The sequence below is a fragment of the Orcinus orca genome, chromosome 11 (assembly GCF_937001465.1).
Source record: "Orcinus orca chromosome 11, mOrcOrc1.1, whole genome shotgun sequence".
Classification (NCBI taxonomy): domain Eukaryota; kingdom Metazoa; phylum Chordata; class Mammalia; order Artiodactyla; family Delphinidae; genus Orcinus; species Orcinus orca.
Genome location: NC_064569.1, coordinates 68,844,013 through 68,870,114, shown reverse-complemented (window position 1 = coordinate 68,870,114; position 26,102 = coordinate 68,844,013). Strand labels below are relative to the sequence as shown.

The window sequence follows — 26,102 nt, the reverse complement described above, 5'->3', positions numbered from 1 at the left end:
CTGAATTTAAATAAAGGCCTCCACTGTAATCCATTGTGAAAAGTATGGTCTAAACAACAAATGGTTGTGGGTCAACAAAATAACCAAATGTGTATGTTTGGAGGGAAGTTGACCCCTTATTCACACTGCAGGCAAAATTTAATTCCAGATGCATCACAGACTTAAATGCTGAAAGTTAAGATAATAAAGTTTCTAGAATATGTTAATGACCTGAGTAAGCAAAGATATCTTATATGTCACAATTAAAAACTTTTGTTTTTAATTTAAAACAGAAACATTCTGTTCATCAAACTAAACCATAAAGAGAGAGAAAAAAAGGGAAACCCCAGAATTTAGGGAATATATTTGCACGGGAAAACAGAGAGGTATTTAGATTATATAGAGCACTCCTACAAGCCAATAAGAAAAGAGATGTACAACCCTACATAAAAATGGACAAACGACCAGTCCCTCTCATCAGGAAACTTACACAAGCCTCTTAGATGGCCTCATCCACCAGAGGGCAGACAGCAAAAGCAAGAAGAACTACAATCCTGAAACCTATGGAACAAAGACCACATTCACAAAAAGATAGACAAGATGAAAAGGCAGAGGGCTATGTACCAGATTAAGGTACAAGATAAAACCCCAGATAAACAACATAATGAAGTGGAGATAGGCAACCTTCCAGAAAAAGAATTCAGAATAATGATAGTGAAGATGATCCAGAACCTCAGAAAAAGAATGGAGGCAAGGATCAAGAAAATGTAAGAAATGTTTAACAAATATCTAGAAGAATTAAAGAACAAACAAACAGAGATGAACAATACAATAACAATACAATACAATACAATAGCAGAATAACTGAGGCAGAAGAACGGAAAAGTGACCTGGAAGACAGAATGGTGAAATTCACTGCTGCGGAACAGAATAAAGAAAAAAGAATGAAAAGAGATGAAGACAGCCTAAGAGACCTCTGGGACAACATTAAACACAACTACATTCACATTATAGGGGTCCCAGAAGGAGAAGAGAGAGAGAAAGGACCAGAGAAAATACTTGAAGAGATTACAGTCAAAAACTCCCCGAACATGGGAAAGGAAAGAGCCACCCAAGTCCAGGAAGCGCAGCGAGTCCCATACAGAATAAAACCAAGGAGAAACACATCGAGACACACAGTAATCAAATTGGCAAAAATTAAAGCCAAAGAAAAATTATTGAAAGCAGCAAAGGAAAAATGAAAAGTAACATACAAGGGAACTCCCATAAGGTTAACAGCTGATTTCTCAGCAGAAACTCTACAAGCCATAAGGGAGTGGCATGATATACTTAAAGTGATGAAAGGGAGGAACCTACAAACAAGATTACTCTACCCAGCAAGGATCTCATTCAGATTCAATGGAGAAATTAAAAGCTTTACAGACAAGCAAAAGCTAAGAGAATTCAGCACCACCAAACCAGCTCTACAACAAATGCTAAAGGAATTTATCTAAGTGGGAAAAACAGAAGAAGAAAAGGACCTACAAAAAAACCCCATAACAATTAAGAAAATGGTCATAGGACCATACATATCGATAATTACCTTAACGTAAATGGATTAAATGCTCCAACCAAAAGACACACACTTGCTGAATGGATACAAAAACAAGACCCATATATATGTTGTCTACAAGACCCATTTCAGACCTAGGGACACATATGACTGAAAGTGAGGGGATGGAAAAAGATATTCCATGCAAATGGAAATCAAAAGAAAGCTGGAGTAGCAATACTCATATCAGAGAAAATAGAATTTAAGATAAAGAATGTTACAAGAGACAAGGAAGGATACTACATAATGATCAAGGGACCAATCCAAGATGAAGATATAACAATTATAAGAATATATGCACCCAACAAAGGAGCACCTCAATACATAAGGCAACTGCTAACAGCTAAAAAAGAGGAAATCGACAGTAACACAATAATAGTGGGGGACTTTAACACCTCACTTACACCAATGGACAGATCATCCAAAATGAAAATAAATAAGGAAACAGAAGCTTTAAATGAAACAATAGACCAGATAGATTTAATTGATATTTATAGAACATTCCATCCCAAAACAGCAGATTACACTTTCTTCTCAAGTGCGCACGGATTATTCTCCAGGATAGATCATATCTTGGGTCACATATCAAGCCTCAGTAAATTTAAGAAAATCGAAATCATATCAAGCATCTTTTCCGACCACAACGCTATGAGATTAGAACTCAATTACAGGGAAAAAAACGTAAAAAACACAAACACAAGGAGGCTAAACAATACGTTACTAAATAATCAAGAGATCACTGAAGAAATCAAAGAGGAAATTAAAACATTCGTAGAGACAAGTGAAAATGAAAACACGACGATCCAAAACCTATGGGATGCAGCAAAAGCAGTCCTAAGAGGGAAGTTTAGAGCTATACAAGCCTACCTCAATAAACAAGAAAAACTTCAAATAAACAATCTAACCTTACACCTAATGGAATTAGTGAAAGAAGAAAAAACAAAACCCAAAGTTAGCAGAAGGAAAGAAATCATAAAGATCAGAGCAGAAATAAATGAAATAGAAACAAAGAAAACAATAGCAAAGATCAATAAAACTAAAAGCTGGTTCTTTGAGAAGATAAACAATAATTGATAAACCATTAGCCAGACTCATGAAGAAAAAGAGTGAGAGGACTCAAATCAAAATTAGAAATGAAAAAGGAGAAGTTACAACAGACACCACAGAAATACAAAGCATCCTATGAGACTACTACAAGCAACTCTAAGCCAATAAAATGGACAACCTGGAAGAAATGGACAAATGCTTAGAAAGGTATAACCTTCCAAGACTGAACCAGGAAGAAACAGAAAATTTGAACAGACCGATCACAAGTAATGAAATTGAAACTGTTATGAAAAATCTTCCAACAAACAAAAGTCCAGGACCAGATGGCTTCACAGGTACATTCTATCAAACATTTAGAGAAGAGCTAACACCCATCCTTCTCAAACTCTTCCAAAAAACTGCAGAGGAAGGAACACTCCCAAACTCATTCTATGAGGCCACCATCACCCTGATACCAAAACCAGACAAAGACTACAAAAAAAGAAAATTACATACCAATATCACTGATGAATATAGATGCAAAAATCCTCAACAAAATACTAGCAAACAGAATTCAACAACACATTAAAAGGATCATACACCATGTTCAAGTGGGATTTATCCCAGGGATGCAAGGATTCTTCAATATATACCAATCAATCAACGTGATACACCATATTAACAAATTGAAGAAGAAAAACCATATGATCATCTCAATAGATGCAGAAAAAGCTTTTGACAAAATTCAACACCCATTTATGATAAAAACTCTCCAGAAAGTGGGCATAGAGGGAACCTACCTCAACATAATAAAGGCCATACATGACAAGCCAACAGCAAACATCATTCTCAACAGTGAAAATCTGAAAGCATTTCCTCTAAGATCAGGAACAAGACAAGGATGTCCACTCTCACCACTATTATTCAACACAGTTTTGGAAGTCCTAGCCATGGCAATCAGAGAAGATAAAGAAATAAAAGGAATAAAAACTGGAAAAGAAGAAGTAAAACTGTCACTCTTTGAAGACGACATGATACTATACATAGAGAATCCTAAAGGTGCCACCAGAAAACTACTAGAGCTAAACAATGAATTTGGGTGCAGGATACAAAATTAATGCATAGAAATCTCTTGCATTCCTATACAGTAATGATGAAAAATATGAAGGAGAAATTAAGGAAACACTCCCATTTACCACTGCAACAAAAAGAATGAGATATCTAGGAATAAACCTACCTAGGGAGACAAAAGACCTGTATGCAGAAAACTATAAAACACTGATGAAAGAAATTAAAGATGATACCAACAGATGGAGAGATATACCATGTTCTTGGATTGGAAGAATCAATATTGTGAAATTAACTATACTACCCAAAGCAATCTACAGATTCAATGCAATGCCTATCAAATTACCAATGGCATTTTTTTACAGAAGTAGAACAAAAAAATCTTAAAATTTGTTTGGAGACACAAAAAACCCTGAATAGCCAAAGCAGTCTTCAGGGAAAAAAAATGGAGCAGGAGGAATCAGACTCCCTGACTTCAGACTATACTACAAATCTACAGTAATCAAGACAATATGGTACTGGCACAAAAGCAGAAACATAGATCATTGGAACAAGATAGAAAGCCCAGAGATAAACCCATGCACCTATGGTCAACTAATCTATGACAAAGGAAGCAAGGATATACAATGGAGAAAAGACAGTCTCTTCAATAAGTGGTGCTGGGAGAACTGGACAGCTACATGTGAAAGAATGGAATTAGAACACTCCCTAACACCATACACAAAAATAAACTCAAAATGGATTAGAGACCTAAATGTAAGTTCGGACACTATAAAATTCTTAGAGGAAAACTTAGGAAGAACACTCTTTGACATAAATCACAGCAAGATCTTTTTTGATCCACCTCCTAGATTAATGGAAATAAAAACAAAAATAAACAAATGGGACCTAATGAAACTTAAAAGCTTTTGCACAGAACAGGAAACCATAAACAAGACGAAAAGACAGCCCTCAGAATGGGAGAAAATATTTGCAAATGAATCAACGGACAAAGGATTAATCTCCAAAATATATAAACAGCTCATGCAGCTGAATATTAAAGAAACAAACAACCCAATCCAAAAATGGGCAGAAGACCTAAGTAGACATTTCTCCAAAGAAGACATACAGATGGTCAAGAAGCACATGAATAGATGCTCAACATCACTAATTATTAGAGAAATGCAAATCAAAACTACAATGAGGAATCACCTCACACCAGTTCGAATGGGGATCATCAAAAAATCTACAAAGAAGAAATGCTGGAGAGGGTATGAAGAAAAGGGAACCCTCTTGCACTGTTGGTGGGAATGTAAACTGATACAGCCGCTACGGAGAACAGTATGGAGGTTCCTTAAAAAACTAAAAATAGAATTACCATATGACCCAACAATCCCACTACTGGGCATATACCCAGAGAAAACCGTAATTCAAAAAGACACATGCACTCCTATGTTCATTGCAGCACTATTTACAATAGCCAGGACATGGAAACAACCTAAATGTCCATCGACAGATGAATGGATAAAGAAGACGTGGTACATATATATGATGGAGTGTTACTCAGCCATTAAAAGGAATGAAATTGAGTCATTTGTAGAGATGTGTATGAATCTAGAGATTGTCATACAGAATGAAGTAAGTCAGAAAGAGAAAAACAAGTATCGTATATTAACGCATATATGTGGAACCTAGAAAAATGATACAGATGAACCAGTTTGCAGGGCAGAATTTGAGACAGAGATGCAGAGAACAAACATATGGACACCAAGGGACACCAAGGGAAAGTGGTGGGAGAGGGGGGCGGAGTGGTGGTGTGATGAATTGGGCGGTTGGGATTGACATGTATACACTGATGTGTATAAAATTGATGACTAATAAGAATCTGCTGTATAAAAAAATAAATAAAATTAAAGTTTAAAAGAAAGCACAAACATTTGATCATGTCATAAAAGTAGATATCCAAATGGCCAGTAAGCATATGAAAACGTATTCAACAGTATTAGTTATGAGAGAAATGGAAATTAAAACAACGAGATACCACTACAAACCTACTGGATTGGGGGGAAAAAAAGACATGAAAATACAAAGTGTTGGTGAGGATAAATCTCCTCTGAAACTCTCATATCCTGCTGATAGGACTGTAAATTGATACAATCACTTTGGAATACTGTTAGGCGCTAGCTACTAAATATAGGTTAATGTTATGACTGAGAAATTCAGTTCCCAAAAGAAATGTGAACATGCACATCAAAAAGCATGTACAAGAATGTTCATAGCTGGCCTTCCCTGGTGGCGCAGTGGTTAAGAATCCGCCTGCCACTGCAGGGGACACGGGTTCGATCCCTGGTCTGGGAAAATCCGACATGCCTCAGAGCAACTATGCCCTTGCACCACAATGACTGAGCCTGCACTCTAGAGCCTGTGAGCCACAACTACCTGAGCCCACGTGCTGCAACTGCTGAAGCCCGCACACCTAGAGCCTGTGCTCTGCGACGAGAAGCCACCGCAGTGAGAAGCCCGCGCACCACAGCAAAGAGTAGCCCCCACTTGACGCAAGTAGAGAAAACCCGCGCACAGCAACGAAGACCCAACGCAGCCAAAAATAAATAAATAAATTTATTAAAAAAAAATGTTCATAGCGTCTTTAGTCATAATAGGCAACACTAGAAATAACTCGGTGACAAATAATCCACCAAAAGTAGAACAGACTTTTAAAAATTGGTATATTCAAATCATAGATTAAAAGTAGTATATTGAAAAGAATGGTATATATACAGCTACACTCAACCACATAGGTATATCTCACAGACATAATATTATATGAAAAAAGAGTACATACTGGATGATTCCACTTATTTGGAAGTTCAGAAATAGGCAAAACTAATCTGATGATGATGGAGGTATGAATACTATGAAGGCATGAGAAGTCTTCTGGGGATAGTCATATGTCCTCTACCTTAATCTTAGTGGTAGTTATGTGGGTTTAACTGTCTAGAGAAGAGGAAACAGAATAAGCAAGACTAAGGACGTAAAAGGTACAGTAAGAAGGTGCTCAATGTGGTTAGAGCATGTGGACGCCACAGGTGGGAAGTGGTAAATATGTCTGTAGAGTTTGCTGTCTTATTGTTGAATACTTGAATAACAATTTAAGGAGGCTGTCCTCATTTTGCTAGGCCACAAAGAGCTACTAAAATTTGTTGAACAGGGCATAAATAAGCTCAGAGTTATATTTAATGAAGAATAATTGATAAAACATTGTGTAAATCTGGTTGAAGAATACACACAAATTCTTGTAAATATTCCATGACCACATTTACACACTGTACAAGCTTGCATCATAAATGAAGATGTTAAAAAATTAGAAGCATACTTTTTCAAGTGCAACTTGAAAAAAAATCTATAACACAGTGTTAAAAGGATGAAAACCTTAGAAAAAGGTTTAGCTCCAAAATAGTATACTAAAATATTTTAAGACCAATATCTATATGTTGTAGTTGGCACTTACTTCATCAAATGTAAAATCTTCTAAATCTATTTCTTCGTATTCTTCTTCAGATTCTTCATTCTTAATAGCCTCTAGAGCTGTTGTCAGTTTCTTTCGCAAAAGAAAGCCCTTCCAAACTGCCTAAACAAAAATTTAAAGCATGTTATACAAGGTTATAGATCAAACTCCAAACCAGATTCTCTGTGTTATCCCATTAGGAAGATAAAACATCTTAGACCTTAGTTTAATGGCTCAATAATCTGTTTTTTGAACTTTATGTGACATTTAAAACTGGAAGATAAATTAAATGACTGCTTGTGTCTAAAGCTCTGAATCTCAGGAGATTTTCCTTGTGGTAAGCAGAAAAGAATCTTTAAAACTCCCTCAACTGCACATGTAGGTCAACCAATCAATTATCTGACAATTCCTCTGGGACCCATTCTAAATTAAGTAGAAAGAGATACAGAGGAAAACCAATTTTGCTAATTTTCAAATGATTATGTATAAAATAAACTAACACTCATTTAGGAAAACTTCAACATATATAAATGGCCATATTAGAGACTTAGTATCCTGGTCCATAACAATTAACTAATTTCATCTTTAAATAAACCAAGCACATAATAATAGAATTAAAAACATTCAGATTCCTCAATAATCTTGGAGGAATCTTGGAGCTTTCCTAACTATAATTCCAAGAACACTGGAGTTTTTAAAAAATTAGTATCTGTATACACTGCTAGGGAGTAAGCTCCAGGATATATAGTAAGTGTAAAACATAGGTAGAAATGTGTATTGCATGCCTCCATTTATCTATGAAAATCCATATAAAATATATAATAAACAATATACATTATATAAACTTATATATTTAAATATATGTGGTTGCTAATATTTACAAAGTGAAAGCATAAAATTAATTTAAAAAATTATTACCTATAGAGATAGAAAACAGTAGAAGCCAGATGTCTCTGAATATACACCTTGCTTAGATTTGATTTTGGAACTGTGCACATGCTTAATAAAATTGTAAAACAAATAAATATGAAGTAAAAGAAACTCCCCCCAAAAATGTAAAAATATATTTTGTGCTACGGGCATAACCACACAGAAGGTATTTAAAGTGACTTTAAAATAGATTTATTTGACTACATTCCTAGTGAAATATAATCAAAAGATAAATTTAACTACAAAAGTTACCTTAAATATGTTTTAGTAACCATACTGCAAGCAATAATACTGGTATTGTTATTCTGAAAAATATATATATTGAGAAGAGAAATATACAAACATATAATAGTCAGAACATATATGACAATAGAAGTCACACACAATCTGTCAATCAGCCTAGGAAGCCAAACCACAACCTCTGCAACAATTAGCCAAGAATGGTTAAGACTTGGTCAATGACTGCTAGCTTCTCTATTTTTTGTCCCTACTTCTAACTCAGGACCAATTGGACCAACCAGAGATAGGCAAATATGCTTCCCAAACCAATCACATAAGATGCCCCACTTCTAATTGGGCATGTGTGTGTGTGTGTGTGTGTGTGTACGTGTGTGTGTGCACACATGCACATACATAGTGGAAACAATCAAGGGCTGCACAAATGAGAAAAAACAGACTATAGCAAGGGAGTCAGCCACCATCACTTGCCTTTGGCATAGACTCAAAGGCAGGGAAGGGAGTAGGATAAATGTATATACATTTATATACAGTGATGAACACATGATTGTCACATACTAGACACACATTAAATATTATTTTCCCAATTTCCTTGTCCCTTTGTTTTTAACAATTCTATTTACTTCTTAGTTTATCAAATAAGAAAATAGTGTGATATTAAACATCACATAAAGTTCAAAAACTATAACTAAATTTTAACCAGTTTTGTCTCTAAAAATGATTTTCAGTATAGAAATAGTATTCCATTATTTTGTAACTTGCTATGAATAAATAACTTCCCAAGAGAGTTCAAAATTCTTTCTGAGGAGAAAGGATGTCAATATGAATCAAGAACTTGAACAGTATTAAATGGTAGAAACAGAAGAGAGGACATCTTTGTGTGATGAGGAACATTATTAAAAGTATTGCCTGAGAAAGTGGCCTTCCTCTTTTTAACTTACCCATTATGGAGAGTACCATCAAAGAGTACCATAATAAAGCTCTTTGCCCGCTTCATTAGTCTCATGTAGCTGGGTTGTTATTATAGACCTGGGTATGTCATGTACTGTGGGTGAGTGGCATATGCAAGCTAGCTACCTTAGAGGAAAACAAACTATTTTTCTTTTCCCCCTTTTGTCTTGGTTTGTTTGGGCTGCAATAACAAAAATACCATAGACTTGGTGGCTTAAACAACAAACGTTTATTTCTCCCAGTTCTGGAGGAGGCTAAGGAGTCTAAGACCAAGTCATTGACAGATTTATTGTCTGGTGAGAGCAAGGTTCCTGGTTCATAGATGGCTGTCTTCTCACTGTGTACTCACATGGTAGAAGGAACTAGAGAGCTCTCAGGGGTCTCTTCTATAAGGGCACTAATCCCATTCATGGGGGCTCCACCATCATGACATATTCACCTCCAAAAGGCCCCACCTCCAAATATCATCACATTGGGGATTAAGTTTCAACTTATGAATGTTGTGGAGAACATAAACATTCAGTCAATAGCACCCTTCATTTTGGAATTTTTTTTTAAACTCCTCTCTTTTTTGATTCCTTTATCCAGTATTTATGCTCCCTTGGTTCCTTGCTACCTTTCAAAATGCTTTCTCTCTACATGGCAAATGGGCCTGTGACTTATTCCTGCTAGGGAGGTACCCTTCATATCCTTTCTTCCCCAACCCTGTCCTAACAAGGTTCTAAACGTTAGGGAAACATGCTTTCCTTCCCTTGATTCTTTTTTGCTAGGTCATCTTCTCTACCTCAGTTATCCCTCCTCCACCCCACCCCCCTTTTTCTTACACCAGTGTAATTATAAGATATCAAGATTAGGTGCAGACCTAGGGGAAAGAGAGTATAAAGGGAATTCTTTAATACAGACCTTCAACGACAAGAGCAAAAGGACTGACTCATCATGGCTCACAATGGATCCAGCCTAACTTATCAGGGATACGACTTCTGCAAAGCTCTAAACTGTAATACACAGTATATATTTTTCTGGTGTGACATGTATAGATACCTCCCTCATGAATCTGTGTAGGATCAGGAATTAAAGTCCCAGCCACCTCTGTTCAGTTTATGGGAAATAAAGGTAATATAAATGTGTAATAAGTAATGTTCAGATTCTTCTTCTAAGTTATTTATTCATGTCAAGGTTTCAATTTTTCTCCCAGCCATCCATCTATGATTAATTCCTCCTTCTCACACATTCAAATCAATTCCCTGGTCAGAGTCCTATCTATATTAGACATATCCGACATCCTTTTCTTCTCTAACTACCACCAACTCCCAATCCCAGAACATACTCATACCATACACTTGTTTCTTGCTAAAATTGTTCACACATCTCTGCCCATGTTTCTCCTATATTCTCTTAATATTCTAGTCCTTACGGTAGTCTAGCTGTACTATAACTTATTATTCCAGTAATGTGAAATCCTATGTTCTTTTATTCCTACTATCTTTTGTACCTGGAATTCCATTCTCTTACATATTTACATTGAGCCCTATTTCTCAAGCTGTATCTTATATCCTTAATATTAGTTAGGGTAAGCTAAGCGCTATAAAAATATATCCAGAAATGTACAATAATTCAAAACTAATTAATTTCACGATCACATAACAAGCATTGAGAGTGAAAACAAGACAACTGGCGTCAGTTTAACATAAAGTGATTCAGATATCCAGGCTTTGCAACTCTGCAATCCCAAGAGACAGCATCCAAGGATGCCCTAAAGGCTGTCTTCACTTCAGCCAACCAGAAAGGGAAAAGAATACGAAAGAATGTTTGTGGGAGGTTTTATGGGCCAGACATGAAGTGGTGCACATATTTTTCATTTACTCAGAAAAAAAGGGCCATACTAAAAAGTGCAAGGAAAGCTGGAATATCTAGGCTGGCAGTATGCTAGGAAGAGGAGAATGTGGGTTTTGGTGAGCACAGAGCAGTCTCCACCACATCCTTCATGAAATCTTCATTTTGCTCCTTCTAAAGCCTGGGCTCTTTCTACCATATCATGCTCTGCTCTCCCGGATGGTTAGACAGTCTAGAAGTCATATTTTTAAGATGAATAGTTTAAGAAACTAGATTGTACTCAGGAGAAGAGAAAATGAAGTTGAGTTGACTTCAATGATTTTAAGTATAATACCATGATGTACCTCAGAAGAGACTTGTTCTAAGTTGCAAAGAAAGGCTGAATTATGCTTACATTTGTTACAGAGACAAACTTAACAAAAGGACATTCAACAGATATATGTCACTGAGCTAGACTATTTCATAAAGTAATGAACTTCTCTTTATTGAATAGAATGAAGCAAAAGTTTAATATCTATTTACCATCAATGCTGAAAAATGTATTGCTCATCCACTCATGACAGGAGGAAGTTTGGACTGCATGACATTTTCATTCCTCATGCAGCAGAATAGTATTTTGAGACAGTAACTGAGGTTCCTTTCTTTTCCTCAGAGTTTCCTTGAATCCATTGACCTCCCTCCACTCCCAACCCATTCAGGCATCAGTAACAGCTTTGTCTATGCATTGCCCTTAGGAATACAGTCCAGACAAATTAAGTCAACTGAAATACTAAATATATTCATTAGAACCATAGCAAAGATAATTCTCTTAAAAAACTATGGCTTTAATAACAAAACCCAGAAACTTAATTTTAAGGCTATATTTCCAGTTGCTTATGCCAATACCTTATAGGCATCCCTGACTCCTCTCTGTCTTTCAAAGACCACATCCCCATGTACTAATATCATCAGGTCTACCTTCAAAATATATACGTATACCCTCAAGATAAATCAACATATATTTGGGAATGTGATTTTCTTACCACTTCTTCTGCAATACTCTGGTCCATGCTACCAAAATCTACACTTTGGATTACTGCAATAGCCTCCCAATTTTGCTGCTCCTACTATTGCCTTCCTATATTATAATCACAACATAAAGGAAACTTGGTCATGTGAGTCCTTTGCTCAGATTCCTGTAATATCTTCCCATGTCATTCAGAGTAAAAGCCAAAGTCTTTACAATGATTTAGGATTTATAAGTCCTACTCTTCTCCCCTTCACCCCTCTTCAGTCACACTGTTTCTTACTGCTCTATAAACACTGTGGGTATGCTCCTAAATCAGTGCCTTTGAATCTGATATTCCTCTGCCTGGAATATTCTTCCCCGAGATACCCAATGGCTTATCTCCTGCTGCAATGTCACCTTCCCTGGTCTTCCACATCCATCCTGTCTAAAATGATTAATTTTCCTTAGATACTCCTATCCCGCTTTTCCTGATTTATTTTTCCCCTTAGTACTTATCACAATCTAACATACTTACCTTATTTATCTGCACATCCCAACATGTAAGCTAGTAAAATTTTTGTGCCAAGTAATAGTTACTAAATGAATGAATAAAGGGAAACACTATATTTTTTTTTAGTTACTATCATTCAATTCAGGTGTAGTACCATGAATTTCCAGACTTTATTTTATGTATTTATTTAACCCACCAGGACATAAACTCCATGAGGGAAGAGATCTTGCATGCTTTGTTCCTAGTTAAATTTCTTGAACCTAAAATAGTGCTTGACAAACAGTACGTTCTAAAAATTATTTGATCAGTGAATAAATAAAAGGATAAATGTGATCAGATTGAACTTCATTTTGAAATCTGATCTTGGTGAGGTTCTGAATTTTCAAGTTAAATGGATATTTGAAGGACTTTAACAATTATTTTAGTAGATTTTTAAACATGCTTCTAGAAATAGTTATAGATTAGGCCAAGAGAGACCTGCTTTGACTAATCAAATGTTAGCATATGTGGCAAATGCCACATCTGAGCAGAAGTTTTGATATGATTGTGTGGTTCAGCTTGACCCTCAGTCATAAGAACAGTATTTACAAATTATAGACTACTCCTTAAGCCTAGATACTCAGCAGAAGCAAAGCCAACCTGCGGCTAACCAGCAGCCTACATGTCACATGAATAAGAAATAAATCCATGTATTTGTAAATGGCTAAGATTCAGGGATTGCCTGTTATACAGAATAACCCAGTGAAAGATAACTAATACATCCCTCATAACTAATTATTTCACCCAAAGATTAAAAGTAACCTGAATAAGAATAGCAGCCTTCTCCCTCTGTTCTTGGATGTTCACAGTATTTTTTATTTCTTCTTTCTTTAAAATAATTTGGTTTTCAATGCAGGAATTTGACTGTGATGTCAGGGGTCCTATTGCAGCAGGATGTAGCTTTATAGAGAAATGAATCTGTCTGCGCACAGTGTAACCACGCCAGCATGCCTGAATTACCATAGCTGCCATACTATTAAGAGGAGAAAAAAAAATATTTTTAGTACCCATAAATATACAGTTGTAGTTAAGAGGTCCTCATAAGATATATTTATTTGTAAACATAGACTATATAAAGTATTATTTAAAAATAAGACCCGTTCTTTTATTTAACTATAGTCATAGAAGTAAAAATAATACAGAAACCTTAAAATCTGAAGGAGAGAAATGGGCCAGTAACTTAGAGAGGGGATATGAGTACTAGGGATTTTTGTTTCTTTTAAGGAGGAAGATATTATCGAGATTTTGTATGATAGCAAGGATCCTGAACCAGTAGAAAGGGGGGAAAAAGATGATGCAAAAGGGGGAAAAATATAGGAGTCAGTTGGCAAGAGAGGATGGGATCCTGTTCACAGCAGAGAGACTAAGTTTTGAGAGGAAGAAGAGCCCCCGTTCTCTCTAAAAGAAAGGACCCATCAGGTCTGCTAGCTTCACTTTCCTATCTGCCCATGGACAAATACTTAAGTCATTCTCTTATAAGCCCAGTAGTAAATGCTAACATTTTTTCCAGCCTACATCTATTTACCAATTTCTGGCACTGAATCAATCAACACTGTGTTTTTCCCACATCCCCATAAGCTGCCCAGCAACATTACCAAAATTTGAATAATAATGTACATTGATTGTAAGTGGGTTCTCAGCTTGCTTAATCATTTAATTCTTCATCATTGGATGGAAAGGAAAAGAATTTTCCTTTCCCACATAGATTATTGCAGAAATATTATCAAGGTACAAGGTATAGTCAAAGTGCTAACTACTGGCTTAATTGTTCTTCAAATCTTTGGGTTTAGTTTTAAAAGGCATATCAAGGAGAAGTGATTCATGTATATTCACCTTTTCCAGGCTCCCTTGAAAAAGTTTTCAATAATTTTATAATTGCCAAGCCCAAAGAAATTTTTTCATTCCTCATACTAGTGAGTTTAAGGCAAAATGGAATTAAGTGATAAACTGCCAGACATCACCTTATATATATTTTTTTCTCATAGAAATATATTTGTGGGAAATTAGAAAGGAATGATGTAACCATTTTCTATTGTTATTAATACTGTCATCATCATCATCACCATTTTACCTAAAGCTTGTGGAAACCTTCAATCTATTTTGCTATGAATTGAAGTTAGTGGATAAATTTTTTTTCTGGCTTAAGATAATCTACTCGTATTCCTTATAGGAAAAAAAATCATGCTTCAACAAATCATTTCCTCCTCCTAGGGTAAATAGAACTTAATAAACTTTGCTATGGAATTAATTCACATTTGGTCATTCAACCATTAATTCATTCCTTCATCTTTTGAACAAAACTGAGTTAAAGAATTTGAAAAAGAATAGATATATGTATAACTGAATCACTTTGCTGTACACCTGAAACTAACAGAACATTTTAAATCAACTATGCTCCAATATAAAATATTTTTTTTTAAATAAAAAAAGAGTTAAGGAATTTAAGACACTATAATATGTATTTGGGTGATAAAGAAAAAGATCTGAAAACATATTTGCAATGCATAGCTGGTAAAGAATGAAAGGTCTGTAAGAAAACACATTTAACCTGAGACAGCATCTTATATTTCTCTACAGATACATACAAGTTTCACTGACTGTAACTGTGAATTTCCTGTAAAGCTGACCAATCATTTAGTGCTTGAATTCCTCAGCTCACTAACAGCAAAATTTCCCGCGGAAGAAAATACAAAGGTAGATGAGGGATATTTTCCTCAGTGACGCTAACAACAGGATGCTTTCCACCACACAGAAAGCCAGGAGAGCAGGTAAAGAAGCTGACTTTAGGGGTTCCTAAATATAAGGTGCTCTCCATATTGGGAAAAACAGCTCATATTACTACTATCATCATCTTTTATCTAGTAAAAATAATGATGATAAAAATACCCTTAGCATAGGAACACATGTAAATTATGCTTAGGAAACGCCTAGACAACTGACAGTGAATCTTCCTGAAACACTGAATGGCAAGGTTCAGCAAGTGGGTATACATTTTCTTTTCCTTTTATTCTTTAGGTCTTTGGTTTGTCTATATTTTCAGTTCCTCATCCTTCCTTACTATTATCATTTGGCTATTTTATTTATCATGAATTAAAAAGTTCTAAATGTTGTTTATCTGAAATTTCAGTAGGAAATGTCTGGAGTATTTAGAGCTAATGAGATTCAAATAGGCAATGTCTAGGGTACCCTGGCTAATACTATCCCAAAATATACCAATGTACCCTGGCATGCTGAATATTTTAAGCTCAAGGAATTTGAGAAAAGGCATGTGCAGGAAGGATTTTCTGACTTTCCCTGGAAGCATGTCATAAGACCCTCATGTGAGAGGTCTTTATAGTATTTTAAGAATAATGGGATTATTTTATTTCTTCTTAAAAATTCATTTTAATTATTTAGAGATTAGAAGGCAGAAAAAATAACTTCACAGTTACTCATTTTAAATTAAATAATACTAGTTAATTAAATCAGAACCTGCCAAATTTCAACCAAATTGATCTGCACTGTAATTAATAATTTGTGCATATCATAAAAACATAAGGGAATTAACATGAAATATAATAGTGATTGAAATCCTTTACCAAATTATTATTTGGTAACAATGACTAAGATTATCCATAAAAAGTAATAAAATACAACTGTAAAAGAAAAATGATCTATAAATCTTACATTTTTTCATGATGTTCAGTATTCTGGCAGTTCTTCAATAGAGACCTTGTCATTACTGTTTCCATGAATGGTATTCTTTTGGTGAGGAAACTGCTTGCCTTGCTGTCTTCTCTTTTCTGGCCTACTATTTTTTCCTGATTTCTTCCTTTAGTATCTTCACATAAGGAGGGGTTGGTTAGTGAGGAATGACTAGAGCCAGAGTCCATCCATTTCTCAGAAATACCTGGTGAGTCCAGTTTATGTTCATTTGCATAAGAGTAAAGGACTCTATTTTGCAGTATGCTGTCACTGTTTGTAGGAGGCAAATGATTTTTCTGGGCTTCTGATTCCTCTCTCTTGGTGATACTTACATCCCCATGTTCATGTGCATATCGACAATCATTACTAAGTGTCATCAATTTCTTGAAATAATGGCAGAGATTTTCTGCAGCATCCAACGTGAATATATTTCTGAGCAAATAAATAATGAGGATGTTTAATAAGAAGAATTATATCAGCAAATATTAACACTTATACAGGTTTTGAAAATATCCCTGTGTGGCCTGACATATTAAATTTTACTACAAAATTCATTAAAAACTTATTTCTGATTGTTTATATAAACATTTATCTTATTTCTCACAAAATGTGAAACTATTTGTTTACTTAATTTCAATCCATTAATCCAGACAAAACATCTGGAAGTTTTAGAATCATTTTTATCCTAGGTACCTTTGGTACAAATGAATGAGAAAAATCCATGCTTTTACTGCCATAAGCATGAGAAATGATGGCTGACTAAATTTGGAGAAGTTACTTATGAAACAAGTTAAAAGTACTTTGTACATTGACTTTTGCCACGCAAAATATTTGTATTGGACTTTTAAACAAATAAGTTATATCATGGGAAAGTTTTTATTCCCATTTTTCTCTGGAAAAAAAATCCATTGCAAAGAGAATTCAAATACTTTAAGACGTAAATGCTTGTGATTCTCTTGAACAGTTGTTGGATTTAGCTATACCAAACAAAATGAAAGTTATAATTATTTCCTAAAATATAGAGATAGACACCTCGTATGTTTACAAATGTAGACATTAGCCTAGGTTCTTCCAATATATTTTGATATTTTGTATTTCATTCATTTTGTTGGTGAATAATGCAGAAAAGGTTCAGTTCAACATTGGATGTCAACTGTTTATGGTTAAGTGTTGAATTCACCACCATTTATGATCAAACATAAAAAATACAGTCTATTTCCAATTCTCAAGTAAAACTTTCATTGTAATAACAATAAATTCTCCAAAAGAATTGTAAATCTAAATTTCAACATAAGGGGTGTCAAGAGTCACCTTTACATAAAAATTGTAGATTATTATACATACACAAGGAGATATCAGTTTAGATTTACAAAAAGATAAATGTAAATAACCTTAGTTTTTGCTAAAAGTAAACATTATCTATAAGAATTGGAATTATTTTTAAAGCTGTGAGATTTACTTATAATATGAATAGGCTATATTTAAAAACATTTAAATAGAAAAACCAACTCTTACATAGTATGAGCATGTACGAAAGTACAAATAGCAAAAATTTAATATGTAATTTAGTAATTAAATTTAGACATTTGGAAGCACATAACTGTTCCACTTATAATGCAGAATTATCATAAGTAAAATAATTTTCCTTTTTCATTTGTGTCTTTTTGGAGCAGTATAAATTAGGAAATACAGTTTTAAAAAGATCAATTGTAATTAATTCATAGTAATGCATTCAGAATTCAGGGTGGGGAATGGGAAGTTCTCTTTCTTTGATATATTTTTAGGACTTTGCTCTCAGCCTCTGTCCTCTGAATGTGTGCACATGTTGACTGCTTTTCTCCACTGTGCTCCCATAATACCTTAATACACAAATATATGTGAAATATGATTCCTTATATAATAAATATACATAATAAATATCATATGTTTTATAAAACTTGCCTTGCTCCATTGTAACTATTTATTTAGCTAATTTTCTCTTAATGTAATCGTGAATTCTTTGAGGGTAAAGTGTAATATTTAGCTTATTATGTCTTGCCCATCAATAATTGCTGAAAAATGTATGACTGATTAATTGAATGAACAGCTGAATGAATGTTTGCATCTTTTCTTGAAGCTATCCTCATGCTTTCATTTATTTTCATCTAATTTTAGCTTTTAAATTATATTCTAAATTACGTTCAAAATACATACTAATAAATAATTTTTAATCACATGTATAAATTGCATTATATCTTTTAATTATGACCAGGGGGAAATAACACTCTTACCTTTCTCCAGTATATTTTTTGGCTAGTAAGTTAAATTCTCTAATCTGGGACTGACAAAGTACCAGGAAACACTCTAATTCTAGTTCATAGTGCTCTTCAGTGTGACTTTCTGAATAAGAGGTTAGCATTTCACCATTGAGGATTTTTACAGCAGGTAATATTTTAAGTAGAGAATCCCTATTGAAAACAGGAAAAAAATTAATAATTTTGAAAAGGAGAGTTTATATCTAAAATAACCATATGCCTATTACTTAAATAATATAAATACAGAGTATATCTCTGAAACTTATTGATTTTGTAGAGAAAATTATACTGTTAAATTTTTTAGAAAAAAATTATTGTATCATGTCATGTACAAAGTTTTAGAGATCTTGACACACATTTAACCATTTTCTTCTTTTTTTTCTTTAGAATTTTATTTTATTTATTTTTTTATACAGCATGTTATTAGTTACCCATTTTATACATATGAGTGTATATATGTCAATCCCAGTCTCCCAATTCATCACACCACCACCACCACCCTCACCACTTTCCCCCCTTGGTGTCCACACATTTGATCTCTGCATCTGTGTCTCAATTTCTGCCCTGCAAACTGGTTCATCTCTACCATTTTTCTAGGTTCCACATATATGCGTTAATATACGATATTTGTTTTCCTCTTCCTGACTTACTTCACGCTATATGACAGTCTTTAGATCCATTCCGTCTCTACAAATGACCCAATTTCATTCCTTTTTATGGCTGAGTAATATTCCATTGTATATATGTACCACATCTTCTTTATCCATCCATTTGTCGATGGGCATTTGGGTTGCTTCCATGTCCTGGCTACTGTAAATAGTGCTGCAATGAACAGAGGACTGCATGTGTCTTTTTGAATTACGGTTTTCTCTGGGTATATGCCCAGTAGTGGGATTGCTGGGTCATATGGTAATTCTATTTTTAGTTTTTTAAGGAACCTCCATACTATTCTCCATAGTGGCTGTAACAATTTCCATTCCCACAACAGTGCAAGAGGGTTCCCTTTTCTCCACACCCTCTCCAGCATTTGTTGTTTGTAGATTTTCTGATGATCCCCATTCAAACTGGTGTGAGGTGATTCCTCATTGTAGTTTTGATTTGCATTTCTCTAATAGTTAGTGATGTTGAGCAGCTTTTCATGTGCTTCTTGGCCATCTGTATGTCTTCCTTGGAGAAATGTCTATTTAGGTCTTCAGCCCATTTTTGGATTGGGTTGTTTGCTTTTTCAATATTGAGCTGCATGACCTGTTTATATATTTTGGAGATTCATCCTTTGTCCATTGGTTCATTTGCAAATATTTTCTCCCATTCTGAGGGCTGTCTTTTTGTCTTGTTTATAGTTTCCTTTGCTGTGCAGAAACTGTTAAGTTTCATTAGGTCCCATTTGTTTATTTTTGTTTTTATTTCCATTAATCTAGGAGGTGGATCAAAAAAGATCTTGCTGTGATTTATGTCAAAGAGTGTTCTTCCTAAGTTTTCCTCTAAGAATTTTATAGTGTCCGGACTTACATTTAGGTCTCCAATCAATGTTGAGTTTATTTTTGTGTATGGTGTTAGGGAGTGTTCTAATTCCATTCTTTCACATGTAGCTGTCCAGTTCTCCCAGCACCACTTATTGAAGAGACTGTCTTTTCTCCATTGTATATCCTTGCCTCCTTTGTAATACATTAGTTGACCATACATGCATGGGTTTATCTCTGGGCTTTCTATCTTGTTCCATTGATTGATATTTCTGTTTTTGTGTCAGTACCATATTGTCTTGATTACCGTAGCTTTGTAGTATAGCCTAAAGTCTGGAAGCCTGATTCCTCCAGTTCCGTTTTTTCCCTCAAGACCACTTTGGCTATTCGGTGTCTTTTGTGTCCCTATACAAATTTTAAGATTTTTTGTTCTAGTTCTGTAAAAAATGCCATTGGTAATTTGATAGGGATTGCATTGAATCTGTAGATTGCTTGGGTAGTATAGTCATTTTCACAATATTGATTCTTCCAATACAAGAACATGGTATATCTCTCCATTAGTTTGTATCATCTTTAATTTCATTCATCAGTGTCATATAGTTTTCTGCATACAGGTCTTTTGTCTCCCTAGGTAGGTTTATTCCTAGGTATTTTATTCTTTTTGTTGCAATGGTAAATGGGAGTGTTTCCTTAATTTCTCTTTCAAATTTTTCATCATTAGTGCATAGGAATGCAAGAGATTTCTGTGCTTTAATTTTGTATCCTGCTACTTTACCAAATTCATTGATTAGCTCTAGTAGTTTTCTGGTGGCATTGTTAGGATTCTCTATATATAGTATCATGTCATCTGCAAACAGTGACAGTTTTACTTCTTCTTTTCCAATTTGTATTCCTTTTATTTTTTTCTCTTCTTTGATTGCCGTGGCTAGGACTTCCAAAACTATGTTGAATTATAGTGGTGAGAGTGGACATCCTTGTCTTATTCCCAATCTTAGAGGAAATGCTTTCAGTTTTTTACCATTGAGAATGATGTTTGCTGTGGGTGTGTCATATATGGCCTTTATTATGTTGAGGTAGGTTCCCTCTATGCCCACTTTCTGGAGAGTTTTTATCATAAATGGGTGTTGAATTTTGTCAAGCTTTTTTTTCAGCTATTGAGATGATCATATGGTTTTCTTCTTCAATTTGTTAATATGGTGTATCCCTTTGATTGGTTTTCGTATACTGAAGAATCCTTGCATCCCTGGGATAAATCCCACTTGATCATGGTGTATGATCCTTTTTTTTTTTTTAACATCTTTACTGGAGTATAATTGCTTTACAATGGCGTGTTAGTTTCTGCTTTATAACAAAGTGAATCAGTTATACATATATATATGTTCCCATATCTCTTCCTTCTTGCATCTCCCTCCCTCCCACCCTCCCTATCCCACCCCTAGGTGGTCACAAAGCACCGAGCTGATCTCCCTGTGCTATGCAGCTGCTTCCCACTAGCTATCTATTTTACGTTTGGTAGTGTATATATGTCCATGCCACTCTCTCGCTTTGTCACAGCTTACCCTTCCCCCTCCCCATATCCTCAAGTCCATTCTCTAGGAGGTCTGTGTCTTTATTCCTGTCTTACCCCTAGGTTCTTCATAACATTTTTTTTTCTTAAATTCCCTATATATGTGTTAGCAGATGGTATTTGTCTTTCTCTTTCTGACTTACTTCACTCTGTATGACAGACTCTAGGTCCATCCACCTCATTACAAATAGCTCAATTTCATTTCTTTTTATGGCTCAGTAATATTCCATTGTATATATGGGCCACATCTTCTTTATCCATTCATCCGATGATGGACACTTAGGTTGTTTCCATCTGTGGGCGACTGTAAATAGAGCTGCAGTGAACATTTTGGTACATGACTCTTTTTGAATTATGGTTTTCTCAGGGTATATGCCCAGTAGTGGGATTGCTGGGTCTTATGGTAGTTCTATTTGTAGTTTTTTAAGGAACCTCCATACTGTTCTCCATAATGTGTTGTTGGATTCTCTGCTAATAATCTGTTGAGGATTTTTGAGTGTATATTCATCAGTGATACTGGTCTGTAATTTTCTTTTTTTGTAATATCTTTGTCTGGTTTTGATATCAGGGTGATGATGGCCTCATAGAATGAGTTTGTTGGTGTTTTTCCTCTGCAATTTTTTGGAAGAGTTTGAGAAGAATGGGTGTTAGCTCCTCTCTAAATGTTTGGTAGAAATCACCTGTGAAGCCATCTGGTCCTGGACTTTTGTTGGAAGATTTTTCATCACAGTTTCAATTTCATTATTTGTGATTGGTCTGTTCATATTTTCTATTTCTTCTGCTGCAGTCTTGGAAGGTTATACCTTTCTAAGAATTTGTCCATTTCTTCCAGGTTGTCCATTTTATTGGCATAGAGTTACTTATAGTAGTCTCTTAGGATGCTTTGTATTTCTGAGGTGTCTGTTGTATCTTCTCCTGTTTCATTTCTAATTCTAATGATTTGAGTCCTCTCCTGCTTTTTCTTGATGAGTCTGGCTAATGGTTTATCAATTTTGTTTATCTTCTCAAAGAACCAGCTTTTAGTTTAATTGATCTTTGCTATTATTTTCTTTGTTTCTATTTCATTTATTTCTGCTCTGATCTTTAAGATTTCTTTCCTTCTACTAACTTTGGGTTTTGTTTGTTCTTTTAGCTGTAAGGTTAGATTGTTTATTTGAGATGTTTGCTGTTTCTTGAGGTAGGATTTTATTGCTATAAACTTCCCTCTTAGGACTGCTTATGCTGCATCCCATAGGTTTTGGATCATCGTGGTTTCATTGTCATTTTTTCTAGGTATTTTTTGATTTCTGCTTTGATTTCTTCAGTGATCTCCTGGTTATTTAGTAACGTATTGTTTAGCCTCCATGTGTTTGTGTTTTTTACGTTTTTTTCCCTGTAATTGATTTCTAATCTCATAGTGTTGTGGTCAGAAAAGATGCTTGATATGATTTCCATTTTCTTAAATTTACTGAGGCTTGATTTGTGACCCAAGATGTGATCAATCCTGGAGAATGTTCCGTGCACACTTGAGTAGAAAGTGTAATCTGCTGATTTTGGATGGAATGTCCTATAAATATCAATTAAATCTATCTGGTCTATTGTGCCATTTAAAGCTTGTGTTTCCTTATTAATTTTCTGTTTGGATGATCTGCCCATTGGTGTGAGGTGTTAAAGTCCCCCACTATTATTGTGTTACTGTTGATTTCCTCTTTTATAGCTGTTAGCAGTTGTCTTATGTATTGAGGTGCTCCTATGTTGGGTGCATATATATTTATAATTGTTATAGCTTCTTCTTGGATTGATCCTTTGATCATTATGTAGTGTCCTTCCTTGTCTCTTGTAACATTCTTTATTTTAACATCTATTTTATCTGATATGAGTATTGTTACTCCAGCTTTCTTTTGATTTCCATTTGCATGGAATATCTTTTTCCATCCCCTCACTTTCAGTTTGTAAGTGTCCCTAGGTCTGAATTGGGTCTCTTGTAGACAGCATATATATGGGTCTTGTTTTTGTATTCATTCAGCGAGCCTGTGTCTTTTGGTTGGAGCATTTAATCCACTCACATTTAAGGTAATTATCGATATGTATGTTCCTATGACCATTTTCTTAATTGTTATGGCTTTTTTTTTTTGTGGGTCCTTTTCTTCTCTTGTGTTTCCCACTTAGAGGAGTTCCTTTAGCATTTGTTGTAGACCAAGTTTGGTGGCACTGAATTCTCTTAGCTTTTGCTTGTCTGTAAAGCTTTTGATTTCTCCATTGAATCTGAATGAGATCATTGCCAGGTAGAGTTATCTTGGTTGTAGTTTCTTCCCTTTCACCACTTTAAATATGTCATGCCACTCCCTTCTGGCTTGTAGAGTTTCTGCTGAGAAATCAGCTGTTAACCTTATGGGAGTTCCCTTGTATGTTATTTGTCATTTTTCCTTTGCTGCTTTCAATAATTTTTCTTTGTCTTTAATTTTTCTCAGTTTGATTACTATGTGTCTCAGCATGTTTCTCCTTGGGTTTATCCTGCCTGGGACTCGCTGTGATTCCTGGAGTTGGGTGGCTCTTTCCTTTCCCATGTTAGGGAAGTTTTCGACTATAATCTCTTCTAATATTTTCTCAGGTCCTTTCTCTCTCTCCTCCTTCTGGGACCCCTATAATGTGAATGTTGTTGTGTTTAATGTTGTCCCAGAGGTCTCTTAGGCTGTCTTCATTTCTTTTCATTCTTTTCTCTTTATTCTGTTCCGCAGAAGTGAATTCCACCATTCTGTCTTCCAGGTCACTTATCTATTCTTCTGCCTCAGTTATTCTGCTATTGATTCCTTCTAGTGTAGTTTTCATTTCAGTTATTGTATTGTTCATCTCTGTTTGTTTGTTCTTTAATTCTTCTAGGTCTTTGTTAAACATTTCTTGCATCTTCTCGATCTTTGCCTCCATTCTTTTTCCGAGGTCCTGGATCATCTTCACTCTCATTATTCTGAATTCTTTTTCTGGAAGGTTGCCTATCTCCACTTCATTTAGTTGTTTTTCTGGGGTTTTATCTTGTACCTTAATCTGGTACGTAGACCTCTGCCTTTTCATCTTGTCTATCTTTCTGTGAATGTGGTTTTTCCTAACCATTTTCTTGTAAAACACAAATGGTAAGCAGTTGGAAACTTGGGCTGGGAATAAATAAAAGACTGCATTATGAGAAGAATATTATCAGACACATTCTTTTATTTTACTTTTTTTAAGTTTTTGACTGAGTTGGGTGTTTTTTGCTGCACGCGGGCTTTCTCTAGTTGTGGCAAGCAGTGGCTACTCTTTATTGTGGTGTGTGGGCTTCTGATTGCGGTGGCTTCTTTTGTTTTGAAGCACAGGGTCTAGGTGTGTGGGCTTCAGTAGTTGTGGCACATGAGATCAGCAGTTGTGGCTCATGGGCTCTAGAGCACAGACTCAATAGTTGTGGCTCACGGGCTTAGTTGCTCCACAGCATGTGGGATCTTCCCGGACCAGGGCTCGAAGCTGTGTCCCCTGCATTGGCAGGCAGATTGTTAACCACTGCGCCACCAGGGAAGCCCAGACACACTATTTTAAAAATAAGATAATTAAAATAATTTTACCAAAAGTTGCTGTTTATTTCAGAAATAGGTGTGAATTCTGATTGTTTCTCGGTGAAATACAGTGAGTCGAGGGTTAAACCGAAACAAAAGGGGTGGTGATTACCCCATATTACATGATCTGGAAAATCTAAATTTATGATATTTCTCCTTGAATCTTAATAAGGATTATAATAAGAATCTCCCAGATATGAGCAAAAGTCTTTATCAATTTAAAAGGCCAATGCTATGAAAAACCAGATCAGAAAGCAAGAGTGGTCCACCAGGCCCAGCCACCTCGAAGTACTTCCCAAGCCTTTCACAAGGAGAGTGTGTGGTCTTCTTTTTACAAGGCTATTGATGATCACAGGGGCAAAATAAACTTCTTGAATGAGTAAAACTTCTTACTAAAAAACTAACAATTCCCATGAGGAAAACTACAAATCAGTGACAGAAGATACCAAAGACTAAATAAATGGAAAGATGTCACATGAAAAAAATCTTTGTGGATAAGAAGATTCAATACTGTCAAGAAGTCAGTTTTTCCCCACTTGATCTACAGATAGAACACAATTCCAACTAAAATACCAGCAAGATATTTTGTGGATATCAAGAAATTGATTCTAAAGCTTATACGAAGAGGCAAAACAAGCATATAGCCAACTTAATTTTGAAAGAGAAGAAAAAAGTTGGAAGAATGACACTAGTTGACTTCAAGATTATCTATGAGGCTACAGTAATCAGGATAATGTGGTAATGGCAAAAGAATAGTCAAGTAGATCAATGGAACATAAGAGAGAACCCAGAAATAGACCCACATAATACCGTAAACTGATCTTTGACAAATGAGCAAAAGTAATACAATGGAGAAAAGATAAGTCTTTTCAACTACTGGTGCTAGAACAACTGAACATC

At 35.1% G+C, this 26,102-nt stretch overlaps 1 protein-coding gene across 1 annotated transcript in view; it reads right to left on the bottom strand.

Moving 5' to 3' along the window:
* LRRIQ1 (leucine rich repeats and IQ motif containing 1) overlaps positions 1 to 26,102 on the bottom strand; it is a 271,088-nt gene that overhangs the window by 75,702 nt on the left and 169,284 nt on the right. Inside the window, exons 18-21 of the mRNA XM_049694936.1 lie at positions 18,592 to 18,768; positions 16,304 to 16,753; positions 13,400 to 13,610; positions 7,152 to 7,271 (exon numbers count right to left, since the gene is read on the bottom strand). Coding sequence (XP_049550893.1) covers positions 7,152 to 7,271; positions 13,400 to 13,610; positions 16,304 to 16,753; positions 18,592 to 18,768 — 958 coding nt within the window. The remainder of the gene's footprint in view (positions 1 to 7,151; positions 7,272 to 13,399; positions 13,611 to 16,303; positions 16,754 to 18,591; positions 18,769 to 26,102) is intronic.